Source organism: Enhydra lutris, unplaced genomic scaffold (genome assembly GCF_002288905.1).
Source record: "Enhydra lutris kenyoni isolate GAN:26980312 unplaced genomic scaffold, ASM228890v2 scaffoldscaffold47, whole genome shotgun sequence".
In the NCBI taxonomy this organism is placed as follows: domain Eukaryota; kingdom Metazoa; phylum Chordata; class Mammalia; order Carnivora; family Mustelidae; genus Enhydra; species Enhydra lutris.
Genome location: NW_019154131.1, coordinates 14,246,376 through 14,271,509, shown reverse-complemented (window position 1 = coordinate 14,271,509; position 25,134 = coordinate 14,246,376). Strand labels below are relative to the sequence as shown.

The 25,134-nt window shown below is 36.6% G+C and overlaps 1 protein-coding gene across 4 annotated transcripts in view; it reads right to left on the bottom strand.

Annotated features, from left to right (window-relative positions):
• LOC111156566 (DENN domain containing 4C) overlaps positions 1-25,134 on the bottom strand; it is a 153,106-nt gene that overhangs the window by 69,909 nt on the left and 58,063 nt on the right. For all 4 annotated transcript variants that reach the window (XM_022517541.1, XM_022517544.1, XM_022517543.1 and 1 more), the window contains exons 4-10: positions 24,953-25,022; positions 23,046-23,215; positions 11,411-11,649; positions 9,364-9,430; positions 8,209-8,267; positions 7,190-7,334; positions 3,730-3,905 (exon numbers count right to left, since the gene is read on the bottom strand). In XM_022517541.1, the coding sequence (XP_022373249.1) occupies positions 3,730-3,905; positions 7,190-7,334; positions 8,209-8,267; positions 9,364-9,430; positions 11,411-11,649; positions 23,046-23,215; positions 24,953-25,022 (926 nt within the window). The remainder of the gene's footprint in view (positions 1-3,729; positions 3,906-7,189; positions 7,335-8,208; positions 8,268-9,363; positions 9,431-11,410; positions 11,650-23,045; positions 23,216-24,952; positions 25,023-25,134) is intronic.

Here is a 25,134-nt window from a genome sequence, read left to right as displayed (position 1 = left end):
AAAAAAAAAAAAAGGAGTAAGTCTAACAAAAGATGTTCATGGTCTTTATGGAGAAAATGGCAAAGTTTATTTTTAAAAAATGTAGAAAGATCTATGAAGAAAAATACTATATACATGGGTAAGAAGACCAAATCAAAAAGAAGTCATATGCCCCGAACTTAATGTATAAATTCAATAGATTTCTAACCAAAATCACAGCGTAACTTCGCATGGAACTTAACAATATGTCAAAATTTATACAGAAAAGCAAAGGACTAAATAGAGTCAAAACAATTTTAAAGAACAAGGGTAAAGAAAGGAACCTGTCATCTCACAATACAACTTTTTAAAAACATTATTGAGATATAAATCACACACGATTCACCCATCTGAAACGTGCAATTTGATTTTTTTTTTTTTTTAGCATATTCACAGGGCTGTTTCAGACAACCTAATTTTTTTTAAAAGACTTTATTTATTTGACAGAGAGAGAGTGCATGCCCGAGCACTGGGAGTGGAAGGCAGAGGGAGAGGGAGAAGCAGGCTTCCCGCTGAGCAGAGAGTGCAATGTGGGGCTCCATCCCAGGACTCTGAGATCATGACCTGAGCTGAAGGCAGAGGCTTAACTGACTGAGCCACCCAGGCGTTCCTTAGACAACCTGACTTTAAAGCCAGTAAGACAGTATTATACTACCAAGAGGCTAAAACAGACCAAAGGAACAGAATAATAAGCATATTATAAATATAAAATTGATTTGCAGATTAATATATAATATAGAATTGTAAAATATAAAATATGTATAAATATAAAATATAAAAATTTATATGCAACGGTGCTGACACTAAAGACCACTGGGAAGAGATAAACTGGTTACCCAATATATAGTGCTATGTGAGAATTATTTATTCATGTTAGAAAAATGAAATTGTACTTCTATGTTATATCATACAGTAATATTAAGTTCAACTGAATTAAGGCCCTAAATGAGAAAGGCAAAACTTTACAAATTTAAGAATATCCACAATAGGGGTGTCTGGCTGCTCAGCTGGTAGAGCATGTGACTCTTGATCTCAGGGTTGTGAGTTCGAACCCCTATGTATGGCGTGGAGTTTACTTAAAATGAAAAACAAAAAAGAAAGAAAAAGAATATCCAGAAAAATATTTCATGACCTCAAGGCAGAGGATTTCATATACAAGAACCAAAAATAGCAATCAATAAGAAGACACTGATAAATTTGATCAACTAAAATAAGCTTCTGTTCATCAAAACACACAACAGAATGTAAATACAAGTCACAGTTTGGGAGAGGCTATTTGCAAAGCATGTAACAGACCAAGAATTAACTAGATTATATAAAGAACTGATACAAATCAAAAGAAGACAATCTAATAGAAAAATGAACCAAAAAAAAAAAAAAACCCCACTAATTCACAGAGAGGAAAATCAAAGGGCAAAAAGAAATTAAAATGCCCCATTTGCAGAGCACCTGGGTGGCTCAGTCGGTTGGGCATGTGCCTTCAGCTCAGGTCATGATCTCAGGGTCCTAGGATCGAGCCCAGTATCGCACTCCCTGTTCAGTGGAAAGCCTGCTTCTCCTTCTCCCTCTCCCTCTGGCTTCTGCTCCCCCTGCTTGTGCACTTACACACTCTTGGTCAAATAAATAAAATCTAAAATGCCCCATTTGCTACTAATTAGGGAAATATGAATTAAACGCACAATGAGATCCCATTACCATCAAATTAGCAAAAATTTTAAAGTCTGACCATAACAAGTATTGGCAAAGAACAGAACAAAGAGAATTCTCATTTGTTTCCAAACAGGAGGTAAACTTGGAAGACTAAAATGACATTAGCTATTTGTCTACAAACCAACATTAGCTCTTCTACATGTATACTTCAGGGGAATTCCTGCCCACAGACTCAAAAATATGCACAATAATAATCAGAGAAGCCTTGTTCAAAATTACAAAAAACGCAGATACAACCTAAATACCCAGCAACACTGATAAGCCCTAAAAATGAAATAGAGCTACATGTATCAACACAGATAAACCTCACAAAGAATGCCGAGTAAAAAAGCAAGCCACAGGAAACTATACAAACACGAAATTTTTAAAACATGCAAAACAAAATATCATTTAAACTAATACATGTACAATAAATGTTTCTAAAACACATGGAAACAACATGGAAATGATAATGATAAACCCCCAAATCAAGGTAACAGTCAACCAGGAGCAAGAGATGTTGCAGAAGACTATCCAGGCTTTCAAATTCACCGGCAATATTCTATTCCTTAATTTGTGTGATGGATACATGGAAGCTATTTACATTATTCTTTATAATTCTTGGGTATCTAGAACATTTCATAATTATTTAAGTATAATTGAGTTCAATTATAAAAGAGTTCAAAGTTATTTTAGAAAACAGTTTTTGATAAATAGAATGTTACACAAGAATCTCCATAATATTTTATTCAGAATAGTAATGAAAGTAAGGCAAGTATCTTGAGTTACAGCTCTATAAGTAATCATTTCCAAAAGCACCACAATGTATACAACCCTGAAATAACTGTTTTTCAGGGACAGCAGCTGGAAAACAACAAAATGTGTGCTACAGGAAATATCTGGTGGTTCTTTACTTCAAGGCTCTAGGTCGAAGTATACATAGTAAAGAGCTACCATAATTACACAGTTTCAAAAGTAAATGGCAGATCCATTTCAGAAAACATTTTAAGTGATAGCAAATGTTTTCTTCCTTCACCTATTCCTTTGGTTCGCTTTGGAGTATTTTGCCAACCTCCTCTACTGTTGTTACCACCGAAGTGTCACCACAGTTTTCACTCTATTTATTTTCTGCCAATCTCAAACAGTAAAGAATAAAAATACTCCAGGATCTGGAGTTCGGCACCAACACAGGAATTTTCAACACGTACTACCTTTTTCCACTTTTTTTTCTGGGGGGTGGGCAGAAGAGATTGGCTCTCGAGCACTGACCCAGAGCTGCTTTTATTAATGTCATACTCTTTTCTCTGAATCCTCAGTTACACCACTGCTATACATTTTATCACCTCCAGTAAACACAAAGTGTGACTGATTTTTAATATAAATTTCTCTGCAATAAGGGGCACCTGGGTAGCTCAGTCAACTAAGCATCTGCCTTCGGCTCAGGTCATGATCCCAGGGTTCTGGGATCAAGCCCCACATCCAGCTCCCTGCCTTCTGCTCCTCCCCATCCTTCTCCCCACTCATGCTCTCTCTCTCTCTAATAAATAAATGAAATCTTTTTAAAAATTACTCTGCAATAAAACAGAACCCTAAAAATTTCAAATCTTGACAAGTAAGGAAATGGTGTAATATCACCCTATATTCTAACTAAATTTAAACAGGTGAACTCATTTTTTCATAACTTATAAATGGATTTTGAATTAAACTTAGAAAGCATATCTTCTCTTGAGCTCTGAAAGCAGTGTTTAACCTTCTTTTTCAAATCCATATTCTCTTTTGACAAATATAAATATTTTCTGCCAACTGCCAACATTATTATCAAAATATAAACTAATATTTAACATGTTCTTTTCCAAACTTTCCAGGATTCCGATAGCTGCCCTCACTGAGAATTACTGTATTAAAGATGAAAACTTACTAAAAACGTCAAAAATAGCATTATTTCTAGATGCTTTCAATGAACTGTAAACCACAGATGGGAGAAAATATAAATGGGAGATAATATAAAAAGAATCAACTTACATATACAACATGTTTGTATCCAAGTCAATGCAAACAACATCTTGTGGTGGGTCATGAAGATCAAAATACCTCGAGTCAACTCCAACTATAAATGGTAAAGGTGCACTAAGGACTGCCGCCAGAGAAAGAGGACAAAGGGGAATATATGGGCACTGCCACTGAAATGGAAAGATCATCTGGGAAAAAAGTTTTAAAAAATTAACCAAATTTGAAATTTGCAATATAAAGTATGTAATTAACTAATATCACTCAAAGGGACCATTAAAAAAGCAGTGAAGTGTAGCTGCTTTTACCTTCCACTTCATTCCAAAAGCTACAGGACTATAAAATATACTAAGCAATACTATGAAATCTTCAAGCATGACAATAATCACAAGCACAATAAAAACACTAACAGTTCTTTGCATGTTAATTCTTCTAACGCCATATAAAACCCACAGTTACATTTTTTGGAAAAAGTCACAGCAGAGAGAGAACACTGCCCCCCAAAATTATAAAACAAACTCATGATCTTTAACTCATGCATTTCATCCCTCTATTAATTCTCAAAATAACCTTTGACTAAAATCCAACTAAGAATTCCAAGGGCTGAAAAAAATTAAAATGATTCTCTTAAAAATATTAATAGTCAACTGAAAATTTCAGTAAAAAATTTCCTAACTGTTCAAATAAACACAAAATGATCCAACTTCAATGAAGCATGGCATCTTAAAAAATACTAGTCAATACAAAACATACCTCAAGAATCTTTACAAAGGTCTACCTTGTGTCATGCGCTTTTAAAACAAAAAAGTTCTAATAAATTAAAAAAGACTATAATTTTAATTATCAGCTAATATGAAAATTCTAATCACCGATAAAATTTTTCCTTTACTATAAAAAATACTTGTTATACTTTATTCATCATCACTCACCCCAAAGAAATGCCTATAGCATTTATTACATCTGCCAGTTATTCCAAACATTTCTTTGGGATGGGATTTTGTCTTCATTTATTTATTTAGCAAATATTTCAGCACTTAGTATGAGCCAAGTACTGTTCTAGATGGGGCTATAACAGTGAACAAAACAAAGATTGCTGCCCTCCTGAAGTTTATAGTTTAGCAAAAGTCAGCAAATTTTTATGTACAAGAAAGACAGAAAATATTTTAGGCCTTCTGAGCCATACTGTCTCTCACAAATATTTAACTTTGTCTCCATTAATGAAAGCACTCGTAGGCAGTATGTAAATAAATGGCCTATGTTCCAGTAAAATTTTATTTACAAAAACAGATGGCAAGAAGGATTTGACCAGTGGGCCATAGTTTACCACCACCCGGTCTAGCAGAAAGAGGTGGAGAATTAACAGAGTACACAATAATACATACATCCTATCATGAAGCACTAAGTGCTATGGAAAAAGAAAAAGGAAAGCCAAGCAAAGGAGATTAGAGTTCAGAATAGGAAACAGGAGAGCAGGCTGTATTATTAAAGGCAAAACAGGCAGACTTCATTAAGAAAGTGACAACTGAGGGGCGCCTGGGTGGCTCAGTGGGTTAAGCCTCTGCCTTCAGCTCAGGTCATGATCCCAGGGTCCTGGGACTGAGCCCCGCATCAGGCTCTCTTCTCAGCAGGGAGCCTGCTTCCCCTCTCTCTCTGCCTGCTGCTCTGCTTACTTGTGATCTCTCTCTCTGTCAAATAAATAAATAAAATCTTTAAAAAAAAAAAAAAGAAAAGAAAAAAGAAAGTGACAACTGAGCCTAACCCTGAAGGAGGTATCTAGGAGATATCTAGGAGAAGAGAGCTTTTGAGAGAAGGAACAGCTACAGCAAAGGCCTTACGGTGTGGGGCCTGCCTAATATGCTTCCGGAGAAGCTTTTGTGCTGGAGCCAGCAGAGCAAGGCAAGAGAGTAGCAGGAATCATCAGAGGACAGGCAGGCAGACAGAGCCACTCCCACAGGGCCTTGCAAGGACTTCAAATACCTACAGTGAAAACTATCTTCCATTCAACAAAAGGTACATTACACCTGCAACTATGTAAAAAATTTTAAAAACAAAACTAACAGGAAAATGTGGCACCCTTGTATTCACCTTTGACTTTCACTGCTCAATCATAAATAGGGTCATTTTTACAAAACTACCCATTGATTTCATCAATGTTTCTTATGAGCCTCCATTAATTCTGGTATTCTTTGATACTCAAATCATTCTCCTTCTGAAGAATTTATCCTGTGATCATTCCTTTCCATTTTCTCTTCTTTAAATGGTAAACTGCCAATCTTTCTTTATCAAAGGTTTTGCATGCAATTCAGGCAAGTTCTCCAACAACTGCCAAATCCTCATTTATCAATGGTTTTGCGTGCATTTCAGGAATTCTCCAACACTGGTTACATAAATTTCATGCAATCTTGCATTTTACATGGATTTCCCATTACATATTACAATTCTTCCACCTGTTCTTGCACTGTATTGCTGAAATCGAGAGACTGGGCCACAAAGATTCTGACCAACGAACATAGGTAAACACTAATGTTTTACAGGAAGGAGTGGGAACTTTCTAAAACTCTTCAGTTCATTAACAAATATTTTCACATTCTAATGGCTTTTGCTTTCAAATGCAACTGTGGAAGTTTGAAAAATTAATATACAACGAAGATCCCTGCTCCCCGTAAACTATCTCACACATTGGTTACTTCAGTTTTTACTCATAGTAGCATTTCCCTGACCAAATTAAGATCATGGAAACATATCCCAGTTGTTGATTTAACAGGTATTTATTGAGTGCTCACTTACTCCATGCTATTAAGCTGTAATTAGTGCTGAGGACACAATGATAATAAAGAGATAGATCTTTATTTCCATAAGAGTTATATTCTTAAAATGGGGAAGGGAAGACAGGAGAGTCAGCTATTTTAAATTAAACATATAATGAAAAATAAAGTTGGAGAAATGGAACATCCAAAATTCTATACAATGATCTATAAAGCCCTACATGATCAGACACCTAATTCCGATGGGAAGTCATCAAAAAACAGAGGAAAACTTGATTTAATTTTATCTACATTTTACATAAGAGCTAAGCATTTGTACATTATCCTATTTCACAATCATTTAGAATGTTACAGGCTCACAATCTGATTAAAAGTTAAAACAGGGAGTACTATGCAATTCATATGCATAATTTTAGGGCAAATGAAACTGGCCAGAGCCTCTTATTTAATATAGAAAGCTTTATTCATGAGTTTTGTTATAAAATCGTATAGATTCTCTGAAGTACTCTAACATGAAAAATCAGAAACTGAAATTTTCTCTCAAATAGAAATCTTTTTTTTTCTTCTTTATACTTACTATTTCCCTTTGCCAGTCTATTATATTTATGTTAAACATTACCTGGCAATTTCAAAGTTGCTTTCATTGAAGGGAATTTCCCTTTAAATATTCTGTCAGTTACCCAGTACTATAAGGAAAATTCTATACTTACAGCTACGACAGCTTCTGCTACTCCAGTCAACACAGCTGGCCTGAGAGAATGCAGCAGAATCTTACTCTCAAGTAAAACAAAGAGCAGCAGAGTCGCACAATTTTCAGGACCCAGATTCATTAACAAGGTGCTAAAGTTGGCTCCACTAAGAGAAAAGAGAAAAAGATGATTGTAAACTACTTCGCTAAAACATGTTAAGATTTGCTTATTAAATTATTTCCTAAATATTACGACTGAGAATCTAGTGCCAATATCAAGTCCTGATTTAGCTATCACTGAGAAGTAGTAAAGGTAATGAAATAATATAACAGAATGATTCAAACTCATCCTTTTGTAACAGAGAGGAGTTCATGAGGGAAGATTTTCCCAAAGAAGCATTTGAGTTGAGCTCAAAGAATGGAAGTTAGGGAGAAGCCAACATATGCAGGGGCAATGAAGCAAGAAAAGCTACCATCATTTCTAGGAAATTGAAATACACTTTCTGTTACTAAAGCATAGTAAGAAAGGGGCAAGAGATTATGTCAAAATAGAAACAACACAATTTATTTGCATTTTCAAAAGGACACCTGAATGCAGTGTGGACAAAGAAATGAAAGAAGAGGAGTACCAATTAAAATGTTAGTAACAAAGCTGTCCAGGCAAGAGACCCTGCCTAGTGATGCAGATGAACAGATTTGAGATATTTGTTCTAGTGATATCTAGTGATGCAGATGAACAGATTTGAGGTATTTGGGGAGGTTAAAATCAGTTTACCCTGAATATTTAGCTATGAACTGGATAGGAGGAGGGGAGAGGAAACAAAAAGGGAGGTATTCCCTACACCCAATCTTGCAACGCTCTTAAGTACTTCATTTTTAAAGGGTGGATGGCCACCATCCATCTAGCTATCACAGACAGACATATTAAGGCTATGCTTATGTAAAAAATAATACTTAACTTTATTATTACAGCCCTTAAAATATTTTAAAGCATTTTTCTCCCAAGTGAATGGATATATCATTTTAGATACTACTGATTACCTTAGTGGTAAAGGTGTAGAAACTGGCTGTGATAATATTAATGCATCGTGGACTGAAAGCTTAAAAAAAAAAAAAAAAAGATGAATTAATCAAGCCCATCTTGAAACCTAAGTATTTATATCAAGGGTAATACTGAAAGTAGTTTAATATGCAGACTGACATACTTTTAGAAATATACTAAGATATATAATGATAGCTGTATTTACTCAAAGGTATTATATTAGTTCTTTTAAATTAAATGGTTAATTCAACTGAATTTTGATTTAGTTAACTGTTTGAAACAGTTTTAAAATTATTTTAAATTTAATTTAAAAATTAATTTAAAATTATGAAATAACTGCTTTTTAAGAGCTTCAAGTTTATTTACTCTATAGACTGGTAGGCATTTGGCAATGGATTACTATACATTAAAACCTGCTGAAGTACATGACTGAACTGAAGTATTCAAGATTAACAACATTTGCCTTAATGCCACCATATCACATATAATGTTGATAACATCTTAGAAAACAATTTTTAAACAGCCTGCCTCTATAGGTCAATACCACTCAAAGCACCAGTCTGCAAACTGTTACTGGTCCAGGAAAAGACTGCATATAACTGGAGAGCAAGCCATTCAGGAACCCTAATGGCAACAGGACACTGCTCCCACCCCCCAAGTACGTGATGAGAGGGCCCCTCTCTTTGGACAGGGTACAGACATGTTCATGTCTACACTGCTCACATGCTAAGGTGCACATTTCACAAGCTGTAAACTTATATACGTCTGCTACTGATTGGAAATAAAAAGAAACCGGTCCTTTAACACATAAATGACCACTATTACAGATTATTTCACTTTTTCCCTCCAACTGCAAATCATTTCATATTTATTAGTTGCTCTGACTTAAAAACATGCCCATAACACAATTCTGGGTTTTACATTACCAAAATCAGCTACATAAAAGCCACGCACAGACCAGATGATAATGTCATAAATCAAAGACTATATTTCTTCCAATTCTGGACACCCAAATAAAAGGTAAAATATAAGAAATTCAAAGACTTTACGAACACATATTGCTCCACCTCAAACTCAAAGGGCCACAGAATCCGTTATGCAATGACTAGAGTGAAGATATGCAGCTTCCCTCAAATACATTTGGTTTGGATTACCTGTACGAGGATTCTTGGTCTTTGTGGTGAGGGAAAAGGGATGTTTTGCATGAAGTGTGAAATGTGCCTAGGAAAAAAATTAAAATACAGATCATAATTACTTTCCTAAAATGCTTCATAGATTTTAACAAATATTATCTATCTATCTATATATAAAATTCCAGATCTGGCAAAACCACTTACCTAAAATTTATGTTAAATTTATCTAGCATAGATAAATGTATTCATCCCACTAAACTTCTGAAATGCACAATGTATTTCCTGATTAAAAGTCCATATTAATATACTCTAATACTGCCAGGAAAATAAAAATAAGACAAATATAGTTTTCATGTAAGAAGCTAATTTTTATTGTCTGGTCACGAGTGCTGGTATGGGGAGCAACTAACTGCAATACAATAAATTAAAACTAATACTGAATTTAATTCCAATAATTAGGGGTGCCTGAGTGGTCCAGTTGTTAAGCCTCTGCCTTCGGCTCAGGGTCCTGGAATCGACCCTGCATCAGGCTCCCTGCTCAGCGGGAAGCCTGCTTCTCCCTCTTCCTCTCCCTGGTTTGTGTTCCCACTCTCACTGCCTCTCTCTCTGTTAAATAAATAACTATAATCCAAATAATTAATGTTAATTAAATATTAATTCAGTCAATAGTTATTTTCTCATAACTTTGAGCAGACCACTTACCCTATTTCTCTACCTACAAAGAATGTTTAAGTTTCTCCAAAGTTTTGAGCTCTAAAGAGCCACTAACATGCAAAATATTATTTCATCTGAGAAAAAAATATTGATCACAGATACTGATTTTATTTCCTCAAACTATTCATAGAACCTTAATTTTTCAAAAGATTGCTAATTTGTCCCTAACATTAAGTTTTACTTCAAACAATTTTAAGCTAATTTGAAAGCTCAAAGTTAAATCTAGAACTATGAACTATTAGTATGGCATCCCAAAAGCACAACATGAAAGTCAAATAACTGCCCCTCCCTTTCCACTAACTAGTATGCTTTGCTGACATTCTTTCTCCTATAATGTGAAATTTCTGGAACTGTATGAAAAATCTGTTTATGCATACTATATTTCCATAAAGCTCTTGACACCTCGTTTGTCTGGAGGATAAATAAATCATTAATTATAACAAACAAAAATCAGTGTGCCACTAGAAGTCAGAAAACATGTTTTTTTTTTTAAAGTAAGCTCTGCACCCAACATGGGGGCTTGAACCCATGACCCCAAGATCAGAAGTCAGATGCTCCACCAACTGAGCCAGAGGATCATGGGGGAATAGAGGGAAAAATAAAACAAGAGGAAATCAGAGAGGGAAACAAATCAAAAAAGACTCTTAATCACAATTGAGGGTTGCTGGAGGGGAGGGGGTTAGGGGATGGAATTACTAGGGACATTAAGGAGGGCTCGTGATGCAGTGAGCACTGGGTATTATAAGACTAATGACTTACTCAACTCTACCTCGGAAACTAACAATACACTTTATGTTAATTAACTAAACTTAAATTTTAAAACAGAAAAACCAAAAAAAAATTAAAGGCAGCAGCTCCACATGTATTTTTCTTGCTTACAGATGATTTCCATGACAAAGGGAATTACAAACAGAATGGAAAATTGGGATTTCTCAATGCTAAAACTCAAACCTCACTTTTAGCATCGATTAACTCACCCTTATTAATTTCTACATCAGTTTAGAGATGCTTTATAGTTAGAACCAGGAATGTCTACTTGCATGGTTCAGGTGTTTATGTGTGTAATAGCTATGTTTCTCTTGGTTATCAAGAGAATGAATAGGAAGGACACACACGCTGTATAACGAGTTCCTTCTTCAGCTGAATTTCTGAAAGATTATTATTTGATCATCCTATCCACCACTCCTCAATTTTAAAACCCATGATTCAGGTGAGGAAGGTAACAAGTAAAACAGTAAGGTGACTGTGATTCTTCTTCCCTTTCAACTTTTCTGCTTAAAGTCGGGTAAACAACGAAATGTATACATATACAACTCATTTTCCCACCAGACATCTTTCTAATCATTATACCTACTTTTCAATGGGAAGAGGGTGTGGTCCAGACACAGAAAGTTTGTAGATAAACATGAGAAATTTTCTAAAAGCTTCAAAAAAAGGCCAGTGTGAGAGTAAACAAATGCATTTGTTTGAATTGATGGATTTGGAGACCACTTTTCTCTCCACAGGGGTCAACAAGCCCAGCTGCATAAGCTGTTTCTCCGTCAGAAGTTCCCGAGAATAAGGTTCATAAAACTGGATGGCAGCTCCATAGACCTACAAAGCAACAGAATTCCATTATAAGACTCGAGTTTGTTTTTAAAAATTTCTGTTTAGGGGCGCCTGGGTGGCTCAGTGGCTTAAGCCTCTGCCTTCAGCTCGGGTCATGATCTCAGGGTCCTGGGATCGAGTCCCGCATCGGGCTCTCTGCTCAGCAGGGAGCCTGCTTCCCCCTCTCTCTCTGCCTGCCTCCCTGCCTACTTGTGATCTCTCTCTCTCTCTCTCTCAAATAAATAAATTTAAAAAAAAAATTTTCTGTTTATCTCTCATTACAATAGAATCACTAACTTAGAGTAGATATGACAGAGATGATAAGAAATATCTCAAATGCTGCTGGTGGGAACATAAAATGGCACAGCTGCTGTGCAAAACAGTTTGGCAGCTTCTCCAAAATTAAAAAAAAATAATTACCATATGATCCAGCAATTCCACTACTAAGAATACGTCCAAAAGAACTGAAAGCAGGGACTCAGACACTAGTACACCAGTATTCACAGCAGCATTAGTCACAATAGACAAATGGTGAAAACCACCCCAAAGTCCATCAGATAAAGGATAAACAAAATGTGGTATATACATGTGATGAAATGTTATTCATCCTTAAAAGGGACTTAAGTTCTGATAGATACTGCAGCATGGATAAACCTTGGGAACATTATACTAAGTGAAATAAGTGAAATAAGCCAGACACAAAAGGACAATATATGATTCCACTTATATGAGCTACCTAAAATAGGCAAATTCATATAAAGTAAAAGAGAAACTGCCAGGAACCAGGGGCAACGGTAGGGGAAGTTCCTGTTTAAGGTAATCAAAAAGTTTTGGAGACAAATAGGGATGCCTCTCTTTTATAAATCTTACAACTACTTAGTCTATCTATCTATCTATCTAGACAGATAAATATACACACATATACACACACGTATATATGCACACACTATATATATACGCACAAAAATGTATGTGTTTTTATCACATTAAACCTTTACAAATACAACACTCCTAGATACAATTATTTCAACGATCTCGAGGGTTTTTTTTTTTTTTTAAGATTGTATTTATTAATGACAGAGACACAGCAAGAGAGGGAACACAAGCAGGGGGAGAGGGAGAGGGAGACACAGACTCCCCGCAGAGCAGGGAGCCCAATATGGGGCTTGATTCCAGGCTGCCAGGACCATGACGCAAGCTGAAGGCAGGTGCTTAACGACTGAGCCACCTAGGCACCCCCCTCAAGAGATTTTTAACAGTATGCAAAAGCATCTCAATGCGGCTTTGTTGGTCTCTACCAAAGTAAATTTAGTAATTCTTTAGTGTTTGAAGATCTTAAAATTTTCATTTATAGTTATTGTTTTAAATGAGAGAACTACAAATAATTCTTAGCTAAAGACTTACCTTAGTTGTAAGCAACCAGTTCATATACTATTGGCCTTCATTAAGTGCGTATTTTACTTATGTTCCAGATATTACGCTGGACACTTAACCTTCATTATCACTAATACGGAGGTTTTAAACTTATACCCTGTAGAATGAGGCCACAGATGTGTTTTACTTGATCCGTAAGAGTCAGCATTGGTTATACTTTTCAATAAACTATTTTATCAAAATTTCATGAGAGCTTTTAATTTTTAAATTTCTACTAAATTCATAGTTTTACTTTTTATATCCTAAAATCATTTCACCATCTTTCTTATTTTAAATTATTATTTGTCATTATTACTGCTTTATGCATTTTTTTTCAATTACTATCACAAATAAAGCATATACATGTCTTTTGGAAAATATATACAGTCTTTTCCCTCGGGATATGCTCAAGAATGTAACTGCCGGGCCAAAGAGTTGTTTCTTTTTCTTGCTGGTAATGTGTAAGTTCTTTATATACTCTGGACACAAGACACCTATTGTGTGTGTGTGTATGTGTGTATATACACATATATATTGCATTATTTTCTCCCACCCTGTGGCCTGTTTTGTTTTTTTTTTTTTGAAGATTTTTACTTTTATTTGCAGAGAGAGAGAGAGAGAAATATGCAGAAGGAGAAGCAGACTCCACTGAGCAAGGAACCTGATGCGGGGCTCGATTCCAAGACCCTGGGATCACGACCTGGGCTGAAGGCAGACACTTAACCAAGCCACCCAGGTGTTCCTGTGGTCTGCTTTTTCATCTTCTTAAGGGTATCTCTCTCTCTCTCTCTCTCTTTTTTTTAAGAGTTTATTTATTTGAGAGAGAGAGAGCACGATAGAGTACATGCACAAGCCGGGAAGGGGCAAAGGGACAAGTAGATTCGAGGACCCTGAGATCACAACTTGAGCTGGAATCAGATGCTTAACTGAGCTACTACCCAGGAAACCCTGGTATCTTTGAATAAACATTGTTTTTTATTCCAGTGGGGTTCTACTATTCATCTTTTTTCTTTTTTTAAATTTTATTTTTACTTATTTGACAGCGCACACGCATACACACAAGGGGCGCGGGTGGGGAAAAGCAGGCTCCCTACTGAGCAGGAAGCCCAATGCAGGGCTCCATCCCAGGACCCTGGGATCACGACCCAAGCCAAAGACAGCCACCCAAACCAGCTAAGCCACCCAGGTGCCCCTCATCTTTTCTTCTAAGTCTAGTATTTTTTTTTAATCCCAGTATAGTTTACATATAGCATTACGTTAGTTTCAAGTGTACAATACAGTAATTGAGCAGTTCCATGTATCACTCAGTTGCTTATCAAGATAAAAGTGTACTCTTCATTCCCTTTACCTATTTCAACAATCCTCCCACCCACCTCCCCTCTGGTAACCATCAGCTTGTTCTCTATAGATAAGAGTCTAGTTTTTTGGCTTGTCTCTTTTTTCCCCTTTGTTCATTTACTTGTTTTGTTTCTTAAATTCCAAATATGAGTGAAATCATATGGTATTTGTCTTTCTCTTAGTTTCATTTAGCATTATGCCACAATGTCGCAAATGGCAGGATTTCATTCTTTTCTGGCTGAACAATATTCCATTGTATATACATACCACTTCTTCTTTATCCATCAATAGACACTTGGACTGCTTCAATAATTTAAATACTGTTGCAATAAACATAGGGATGCACATATCTCTTCTATTTTTAATTTTCTGAGAAACCCCCATACTGTCTTCCACACTGACTGTACCAGTTTGCATTCCCACCAACAGTGGATAAGGATTCCCTTTTTCCACTTGCTCACCAACACCTGTTGTTTCTTGGGTTGATTTTAGCCCTTCGGACAGGTACGAGGTGATTATTTTATTGTGGTTTTAATCTGCATTTCCCTGATGATGAGTGATACTGAAAATCTTTTTTTATGTGCCTGTTGGCCATCTGTATGTCTTCTTTGGAGAAATGTCTTTTCATGTCTTCTGCCTATTTTTAAATTGGTTTATTATAGGGGTTTTTGCTGTTGAGCTGTATAGGTTCTTTGTATATTTTGGATACTAACCCTTTATCAGATATTTCACTTGCAAAATATCTTCACCCATTCAGTAGACTGTCTCTTAGCTCTGTTGGCTGTTTCCTTTGCTGCGCTGAAGATTTTCACTTTGATGTAATTCCAATAGCTTATTTTTGCTTTTGTTTCCCTTGCCTCAAGAGACGTATCTAGAAAGATGCTGCCATGGCTTATGTTAGAGAAATTACTGCCTATGATCTCTTCTAGGATTTTTATGGTTTCAGGTCTCAGATTTAGATCCTTAATCCATTTTCAGTTTATTTTTGTGTATGGTTAATAATCTAGTTTCATTCTTTTGCATGTACTTGTCCTGTTTTCCCTATGTCATTTGTTGAAAAGACTTTTTCCCATTGCATATTCTTGCCTCTCTTGTTGAAAACTAATTGACATAGAATTGTGGGTTTTATTTTTGGACTTTCTATTCTGTTCCATTGTTTTGTATGTCTATTTTTGTGTCAGTACCTTACTGTTTTGATTACTACAGCTTTTTAATATAACATGAAATCTGGAATTGTGATGTCTTCACCTTTTTCTTTTTCAAGACTCCTTTGGCTATTCAGGGTCTTTTGTGGTCCCATCCAAAACTGAGGTTTGTTTGTTCTAGCTCTCTGAAACATGCCGTTGGTATTCTGATAGGAACTACATTAAATCTGTAGATCATTTTGGGTAGTAAGGATATTTTAACAGTATTTTGTTCTTCTAATCCATAAGCATCAGCTATCTTTCCAATTCTTTGCATCATCTTCAATTCCTTTCATCAACGCTTATATATTTCAGAGTATAAATCTTTCACCACCTTGGTCATGCTTATTCCTAAGCATTTTATTATTTTTGGTGCAGGTGCAAACGGGACTGCCTTTTTAAATTTCTCTTTCTGCTGCTTCATTATTAGTGTATAGAAATGCAACAGATTTCTGCACAATGATTTTATATCCTTCAACTTTACTGAATTCTATCATCAGTTCTAGCAGTTTTTTTGGTGGACTCTTTAGGGTATTGTATATATAGTATCATGTCATCTGCAAATAATAAAAGTCTTTTACTTCGGGGTGCCTGCATGGCTCAGTGGGTTAAGGCCTCTGCCTTCAGCTCAGGTCATGATCCCGGGGTAATGGGAATCGAGCCCCACATTGGGCTTTCTGCTCCGCAGGGAGCCTGTTTCCTCCTCTCTCTTTCTGCCTGCCTCTCTGCCTACTTGTGATCTGTCAAGTAAATAAATAAAATCTTAAAAAAAAAAAAAAAGATTCTACTTCTTCCTTGCTGATCCATTTCTTTTTGTTGTACAAGTGCTATAGCTAGGACTTCCAATACTATGTTAAATAAGTGGTGAGAGTGGACATCCTTGCTTGTTATTGACAGGGGAAAAGCTCTCAGTTTCCTCCCATTGAGGATGATGTTCGCCGTGGGTTTTTCATATATGGCCTTTATTATGCTGAGGTATGTTCCCTCTAAAGCTACTTTGGTTCAGAGTTTCTATCATGAATGGATGGTTGTACTTTGTTCCTACTGAAATAAGCATATGGTCTTTATCCTTGCTCTTACCGATGTGATTTATTGCGTTGACTGACTTGCAAATAATGAACCACCCTTGCATCCCCAGACTAAATCCCACCTGATTGTGATAAATGATTTTTTAATGTATTCTTAGATTCAGTTTGCTAATATTTTGTTGAGGATTTCTGCACCTATATTCATCAGAGATACTGGCCTATAGTTCTCTTTTTTTATATTGTCTATTTAGTTTTGGTACTGGCCTCATAGAATGAATTTGGAAGTTTTACTTCCTCTTTTACTTTTTGGAAAACTTTGAGAAGAATAAGTATTAATTCTTTAAATGTTTGGCAGAATGAATGTGTGAAACCATCTGGTCCTAGACTTTTGTTTGTTGGGAGTTTTTTTTTTTTTTAAAGATTTTATTTATTTATTTGACAGACAGAAATCACAGTAGGCAGAGAGGCAGAGAGAGAGGAAGGAAGCAGGCTCCCCGCTGAGCAGAGAGCCCGATTCGGGGCTCGATCCCAGGACCCTGGAATCATGACCTGAGCCGAAGGCAGAGGCTTTAACCCACTGAGCCACCCAGGCGCCCCTGTTGGGAGTTTTTTGATTACTGATTCAGTATCATTGCTAGTAACTGGTCCGTTCAAATTTTCTCTTTCTTCCTGATTCAGTTTTGGGAGGTTCTATGCTTCCAGGAATTTATCTAGGTTTTTATAGATTGGTAAATCTGTTGGCATATAATTTCATAACATTCCCTTACACACTTGAAATTCTTTGTATTTCTACGATGTAGCTGTTATTTCTTTTCTTTTATCTGTAATTGTTTGAGTTCTTTTTTTTTTTTTTTTTTTTTTGATGAATGAATCCAGCTAAAGTTTTATCAATTTTGTTGATCTTTTCAAAGGATCAGCTTCTGGTTTCATTGATATATATTACTGTTTTTTTTTTTTAATTCTTATATCATTTATTTCTGCTCTAATCTTCATTATTTCCTTTCTTTTGCTGGTTTTGAACTTTGTTTCTTTCTTCTTTCTCTAGCTCCTTTAGGTATGAGGTTAGGTTGCTTGAGATTTTTCTTGCTTCTTGAGGTAGGTCTGTATTGCTATTAAACTTCCCTCTTTGAACCAGTTCTGCTGCATCCCAAAGATTTTGTACTGTTGCGTTTTCATTTTGATTTGTCTCCATGTATTTCCTGACTTTTTCTTTGATTACTTGGTTGACCCATTCATTGTTTAGCAGCATGTTATTTGACCTCCATGTATTTGTGTTCTTTCCAGGCTTTTTTCCTGTGGTTGATTTCTAGTTTCATTGTGTTGTGGTCAGAAAAGATGCATGGTGTGACTTCAATCTTTTTGACTTTGTTGAGACTTGTTTTGTAGCCTAATATGTGATCTATTCTAGAGAATATTCCATGTGTACTTGAAAAGAATGTGTATTCTACTGTTTTAAGATGAACTGTTCTTTTTTTTTTTTTAAGATTTTATTTATTTGTGAGAGAGAGAGAGAGAGCAAGCACAGGCAGACAGAATGGCAGGCAGAGGCAGAGGGAGAAGCAGGCTCCCCGCTGAGCAAGGATCCCGATGTGGGACTCGATCCCAGGACACCGAGATCATGACCTGAGCTGAAGGCAGCTGCTTAACCAACTGAGCCACCCAGGCGTACCAAGATGAACTGTTCTTAATATATCTATTAAATCCATCTGGTCCATGTTTCTTTCAAAGCCATTGTTTTCCTGTTTGGATGATCTGTCCATTGTTATTGCATTATTACTGTTATTGTATTATCAATGAGTTCCTTTATACTTGTCATTAACTGTTTTTCCTGTGTTGTACCTGCGTTGGGTGCATAAATATTTACAATTGTTCTAACTTCTTGTTTGACTGTCCACTTTAAGTGTCCTTCTTTGGGGCACCCGGGTGCCTTAGTTGGGTAAGCATATGACTCTTGATGTCAGCCGAGGTCACGATCTCAGGGTTTAAGATAGGGATCTGCACTGGGCGTGGAACCTGCTTAAGATTCTCTCTCTCCCTCTCCCTCTTAAAAAACAAACAAACAAACAAACAAACCAATGTGTATGTGTGTGTGTGTGTGTGTGTGTGGTGCCTTCCTTGTCTCATTACAGTCTTTCCTTTGAAGTCTGTTTTATCAGGGTACCTGGATGGTTCAGTCATTAAGCATCTACCTTCAGCTCGGGTCATGATCCCAGCGTCCTGAAGTTGAGCCCTACGTAAGGCTCCGTGCTCAGCGGGGAGCCAGCTTCTCCCTCTCCCGCTTCCCCTGCTTGTGCTCCCTCTCTCTATCAAATAAATAAATTAAATATTTAAAAAACGTCTGTTTTATCCAACAAAGTACTGCTACCCCTGATTCTTTTTGACATTTGCATACGAAATGCTTCTCCACCCCTTCATTTTCAATCTGCAGGTATCTTTAGTTCTGAAATGAGTCTTGCTTTTTTATCCATTCTGTCATACCTTTTCCCTTTGACTGGAGGTCAAATCCACTTACTGGAGGTTTAATCCACTTACATTCAAAGTAATCATTGATAGGTATGTATTTATTGCCATTTTGTTACTTGTTTCGTGGTTGTTTTTATAGGTCTTCCCTGTTCCTTTCTTACCTTGCTCTCTTCTCTTACAGTGGGTTTGCTTTCTTTAGTAATATACTTGGATTCCTTTCTCTTTATGTTTTGCCTATCTACTACTGGATTATGATTTGTGGTTACCATTAGGTTTGTATATAAGACCTTGTGCATATAGCAGTCTATATTAAGTTAATGGCTGGTTAAGTTTAAACCCATTCTTTACTCCTCTTCTTCCCATGTTTTAAAAAGATGACGTCATACTTTACATCCTTTTATTTTATGAGTCCCTTGACTGATTTTCACATGTTTCACTTATGTTTACTGTTTTTATGCTTCCTACTTTTTTTACTTTTATTTATGCCTTTCCTTCCCACTCAAAGAGTCCCATTTAACATTTCTTATAGGACTGGTTTAGTGCTCATGAATTCCTTTAACTTTTAATTGTCTAAGAAACTCTTTATCTCTCTTTCTATTCTGAATGATAACCTCGCTAGATAGAGTATTCTTGTCTGCAGATTTTTCCCAATCAGCACTTTGAATACCTCATGCCACTTCCTTCTGGCCTGCAAAGTTTCTGCTAAAAAAATCTGCTGATAGCCTATGCAGTTTCCCTTGTATGTAACTGTCTTTTCTCTTGCTGCTTTTAAAATTCTCTTTATCACTACTTTTTGCAATTTTAATTATTAAGTGTCTTAGTGGGGACCTCCTTGGGGTGATTTCGTTGGGACTTCTCAATGACTCTTAAATCTGGATTTCTGTTCCCTTCCCCAGATTTGGGAAGTTTTCAGCTTTTACTTCTTTAAATAAATTTTCTGCTCCCTTTTCTCTTTTCTCCTGAGATCCCTATAATGAGAAACATATTATGCTTTTAGAGTCATTGAGTTCCCTAAGCCTATTCTCATTTTGCATAATTTTTTTCTCTCACCTGCTCAGCTTGATTACTTTCTATTAGTCTGTCCTCCAGGTCACTGTTACATTCTTCTGCTTCCTCTTGTCTGCTATTTATTTCATATAACGTATTTTTTTTTACAGATTTATTTGACAGAAAGAGACACAGCGAGAGAGGGAACACAAGCAGGGGGAGTGGGTGAGGGAGAAGCAGGTTTCCCACTGAGCAGCAAGCCCAAAGTGGGGCTCAATCCCAGGACCCTGGAACAAGGACCTGAGCCAAAGACAGATGCTTAACAACTGAGCCACCCAGGAGCCCCTCATTATCTAGTGTATTTTTAATTTCAATTATTGTGTTCTTTATCTCCAAGTGGTTCGTTTTTATCTTTTTTAACAGTCTCACTGATGTCCCTCCACTCTTTTCTCAAGTTCAGTAAGTATCTTTATGATCACTAGTTTAAATTCTCCATCAGGCATATTACTCATCTCAGTTTCACTTAGATTTCTTGCTTTAGTTTTGTCCTGTCCTTTCATTTGAGGCATATTCCTAACTCCTCATTTTGTCTAACTCTGTGTCTGTTTCTGTGAGTTAGGAAAGTCACCTAAGTCTCCTGCTCTTGAAAGTAGTGGGATGGCACACACAGTACCTATTAGTTTTGTGCTGGTCCTCTTCCACAGAGGATGTGCCAGTGCTGCCAAGACCAGAACCAGTTAGAACTGACCTGCAAAGAGTAGAACAAGGTGCATGCATCCTCCACAGGAGGTAACCAGCCATCACCACCAGGACGGAGGCCCCACAAAGTGCAGAGTCCTGAGACTCGGTGTTGGCAAGCTTTGCGCAGGTCTTCTGGAGAAGAGGACTCACAGCACTAGGGCTGAGGCAGGCCTGGCTGGAGGAGCGGGATGCCGTTAATCAACTTAGATAGTGAATGATTCCCACTGGTAGCTGTGTGTTTATGCTGAGAGGTCAGGGAAAAAGCACCTGCCAGCTCTTTTGTTCTGTAGAAGTCACTTCGGGAAACCTACCCTTAAAGATACACTCTGACATGAAAAATAACTCTCCCTCCCCTAGGGCCCAGGCATTTAGCAAATTGCTGCTTCAGTGCTATGTGTGGACTGTTTGTTGCGCTATCTCTTTAAGAGTGAGGACTCAGGGCGCCTGGGTGGCTCACTGGGTTAAAGCCTCTGCCTTTGGCTGGGATCATGATCCTGGTATCCTGGGACTTGATCAGCAGGGAGCCTGCTTCCCTCTCTCTCTCTCTGCCTGCCTCTCTGCCTACTTGTGATATCTGTCAAATAAATAAATTTAAAAAAAAAAAGTGTGAGGACTCAGTTTCCTGTCACTCACCCTGCTGTCCTAGAACCTAGTCTGCTGATTTTTAAACTTTCAGGCTTTAAGTCCCACTGGTTTTAAGAACCTACAAAATTCAGCCCCTCTGGTTTTCGGAGCCAAATATTATAGAGATTCGTCTTACCCACACAGGCTTCTCAGTGTTAGGGTATGTTTCTCTCCCCTCTTGGGACTAGTGATGTCCCTCTCCCCCTTGGAAAGTCCATGCATGTCCCTTTAGCTCCCAACCACTTCTCCACCCTTCCTACCCTTTTTCATGTGGCCTCTTCTCTACATTTAGTTGTGGAGTTTGTTCTGCCCATCTGCAGGTTGTTTTCTGGGTTATTTACACTGATGTGAGTGTTACCTAGATATATCCATGGGATGAGGTGAAGCCAGGATCCTCCCAACTCTGCCATCTTCTGCAAAGTCTGGCTAGTACTTTCTATATGCCATTAAACTTATTGTTTACTCCCTCCATTTTAGTATATCATTTGTCTTCTGAGCTTCAATGCGGTCATTGAAAAATTAGCCAACAATCTCATAGCTGTCCCTTTAAAAATAAGTATGTCTTTTCTTTCTAGTTGCCTTTTTTCTTTGCTGTTCTATGGTTTCACTATAATAGCAACCTTTCTGCTGAAGGTTTTACAAGTATACCTTTAGTCTAAAGATTCAATTTTTCAGAGGTGCCTCGGTGGCTCAGTCCTTAAGCACCTGCCTTCGACTCAGGTCATGATCCCAGGATCCTGGGATCGAGCCCCACATCGGGCTCCCTGCTCAGTGGGCAGCCTGCTTTTCCCTCTCCCACTCCCCCGCTTGTGTTCCCTCTCGCTCTCTCTGTCAAATAAATCAAAAAAATCTTTAAAATAAAGAAATTGAATAAATAAATAAAGATTCCATTTTTCATCAGCCCTGGAAAACAACCAATCAATATCCCTTAAAATGCTACCTCTCCCTTTTGTAATCTCTCCTTCTGAAATTCATTAAATATCCACTGATCCTTCTGACTCTATCCTCTACATTTTTAAACTCTTTTAGATGTGCTTTTGGGGGGGGCACGTTTGAGGTATCTATCTTGCACTTCATTAATTTTTCCTGCATGTTTGTCTTATCTGCTGTTCAAACCATTCAGTGACTCTAATTTTAAGGACCATATTTTTCATTTCTAGACATCTGATTCTCGTCATTGTCTACTCATTTCACAAAATACTCTGTTTTTCCCAGATGTTTCAACATCTTCAATCATTTCAATTATATATTTAATTTATACCTTTAATATTGTCATTGTATTAATTCAATATATTCAGGGTCTAATCCGGCTTTGTATAGTATCTTGCTGATTCTTCCTATGGTATTTAGGCCTTCTAACTTTTACTATAATACCATCTTGAGGCTTGGGTTTGGGGGCTATCTCTCTAGGAAGACTTTGTATTTGCTTCTATAGAAGCTCCAGATGCCTCCTGATGCCAATTTTCATGGTGACTTCTCACCTTGGGCACTACAGAACAAATTCAACCCAAAATAAACTGTGGCCAAATAATCCTAACATTCAAATAGATTGACATCATATTCATTATTTTATGGGATAAAAACATGGACAATATAGGTTTAATAAAAGAGGGAAAAAAAATACCTTTTCAGCAGAAGAACCTGTCAGGACAAAAGTTGAAAAAACTGGAAGTGGGTATTTAGTTTGAGGATCCCAACATTCTATAGTAGCTCCCATAGGAAGGCAGAAGAGAGGTACAGATTCTGACAGCGGAAATGACTCATAATCATCTTCTGGATATCTAAAAATTAAACCTTTTGGAGAAAGGAGACAGTATTAAATTTTTTTCAAGAGTTACTTTCACATAAATTATATGTGATGCATATTAATAGGATATTTTAATAGAAAATTTCATGAAAATATTTATGTGTGAAATTTCAAAATAATTTTTCCTCTTGCCGTATCAGAAACTTAAATTAATTAACAAGTTTACCCTTTATTTTTTTAACTCATGGACTTTTCGTTCATTGTAACGCTAAAATGTACAAAATATACAAGTTAAAACTCTATTCAACAAGACCACCAACTTTAATATATTTTCTTCTATGTACCACAACATCTTATAGAGTGTGGTAAGGAAAATTCACCAACTATTTCAGTAAAAAATTCAGGGAAGGGTTAAGTGTTATATAATCATGGCAAGGCAATAGAAATGATCAGAGCCCTTACTCATCTTGGGAGAGCAGCAGTGCAGAAAGTATTCAGCATGAAAAGTGAATGAGACCAAAATCCTCTGAGTATAGTATGTGAGACCAAGGAAGCAGGAGGAGGGGGGCCTCGGGCAAGCTAACAAAGCCCCTTCACAATCAAATATCTACAAACCTCTGATGTCTCTAATATGCAGACCCCCCTCTAAGTTAAACTCCCAAAAATTTCTGAGTCAAAATTCAGTGTGCAAAGCTCTATATTCTAAAATATGTCTTTTATCGAATACCTGAATACTTTCACAAAGCTTATTTCAGTAAGTGTTCCTTTTTTAAGTGACACTCTCACCACACACACATACATACACATACAAACACAATTTAGGAAATCACATACAATCAACATATTACAGCAATATTAACAGTATCACGTTTTAAAATGATACTGAAATTTGTAATTATTATTTGCTGCCTTTATTTTTATACTATAAATTAAAATGGTCTGACTTATTGTCTTTAAGAAGACAATCAAGATTTTTCAGATATGGAACTGCCTGACTTTCTTGAAGCAAAACAAACTGTGCATGATCAAAAAGTAAGAGACACTGCTTCTTTTCACAAGGAAGTTTTCCAGTATTTCTTCTATTTACAACTGGAGCATACCTGTATGTTCAGTTTCTATCCCACCATACCAGTGGGATGAAGAGGTCACACTTAAATCTTTACAGCCCTTGACACTTTACTGTGCAGTAAGAATGTGGCGATAGATTTCTCAAACACTTCATGGCAGAAAAGTTTCTCAGGCCCTCCTCTCCTCCATATAGCTGATTCTTTGCAACAAAGGAAAAAGGAAGCAAGTCCACCTTTCATGGCAAGTAACATGAGGTTTCAAATCAGACACACAGAGATAAGAGAAGGAAATATAAGAAGTAAAGATGCAGTTTGACACCTTTCTGATTGCCAAAATAAAAAGGTCAGAGAGAGTAAGCAGTTTTCCATTGAATTGTTAAATCTATTGGTGTAGACTAAAAGCCTGAATGTTCATTTCACCAATGCTTACTGGGATGGTAATTTCTATTTAACAACATGTTTGGGGGAGGGTATAATATTAATATACCTTGTAGTATGTAACATATTTAAGGAAACTTGTGCCTTTACATGCTAATATTATAGATTAATTCAATTTATGAATTGAATAACCCCATAAACCACATAAGGGGGCATACACTGTCTCTTCTAACCAAACAAAAATCTTAGGTGAACATGATGACCACTACATTATGGTTTCTAAGCAAATGTTAATGTACAACAATAACTAGAGTAACAATTATTTTTTAATTTACTCACCAGCTTTATATGCTATTGCATTAGAAGCAGGCACAGACTTCTTATAACACAGAAATACACTGGAACCCCACTGTAAAATATAAATTATGTTTAAAAAGGACCAAAGAGTGAAAATAAATTGATTTTTTAAAAAGACTTTATTTATTTATTTGACAGAGAGAGAGAGAGAGAGATCACAAGTA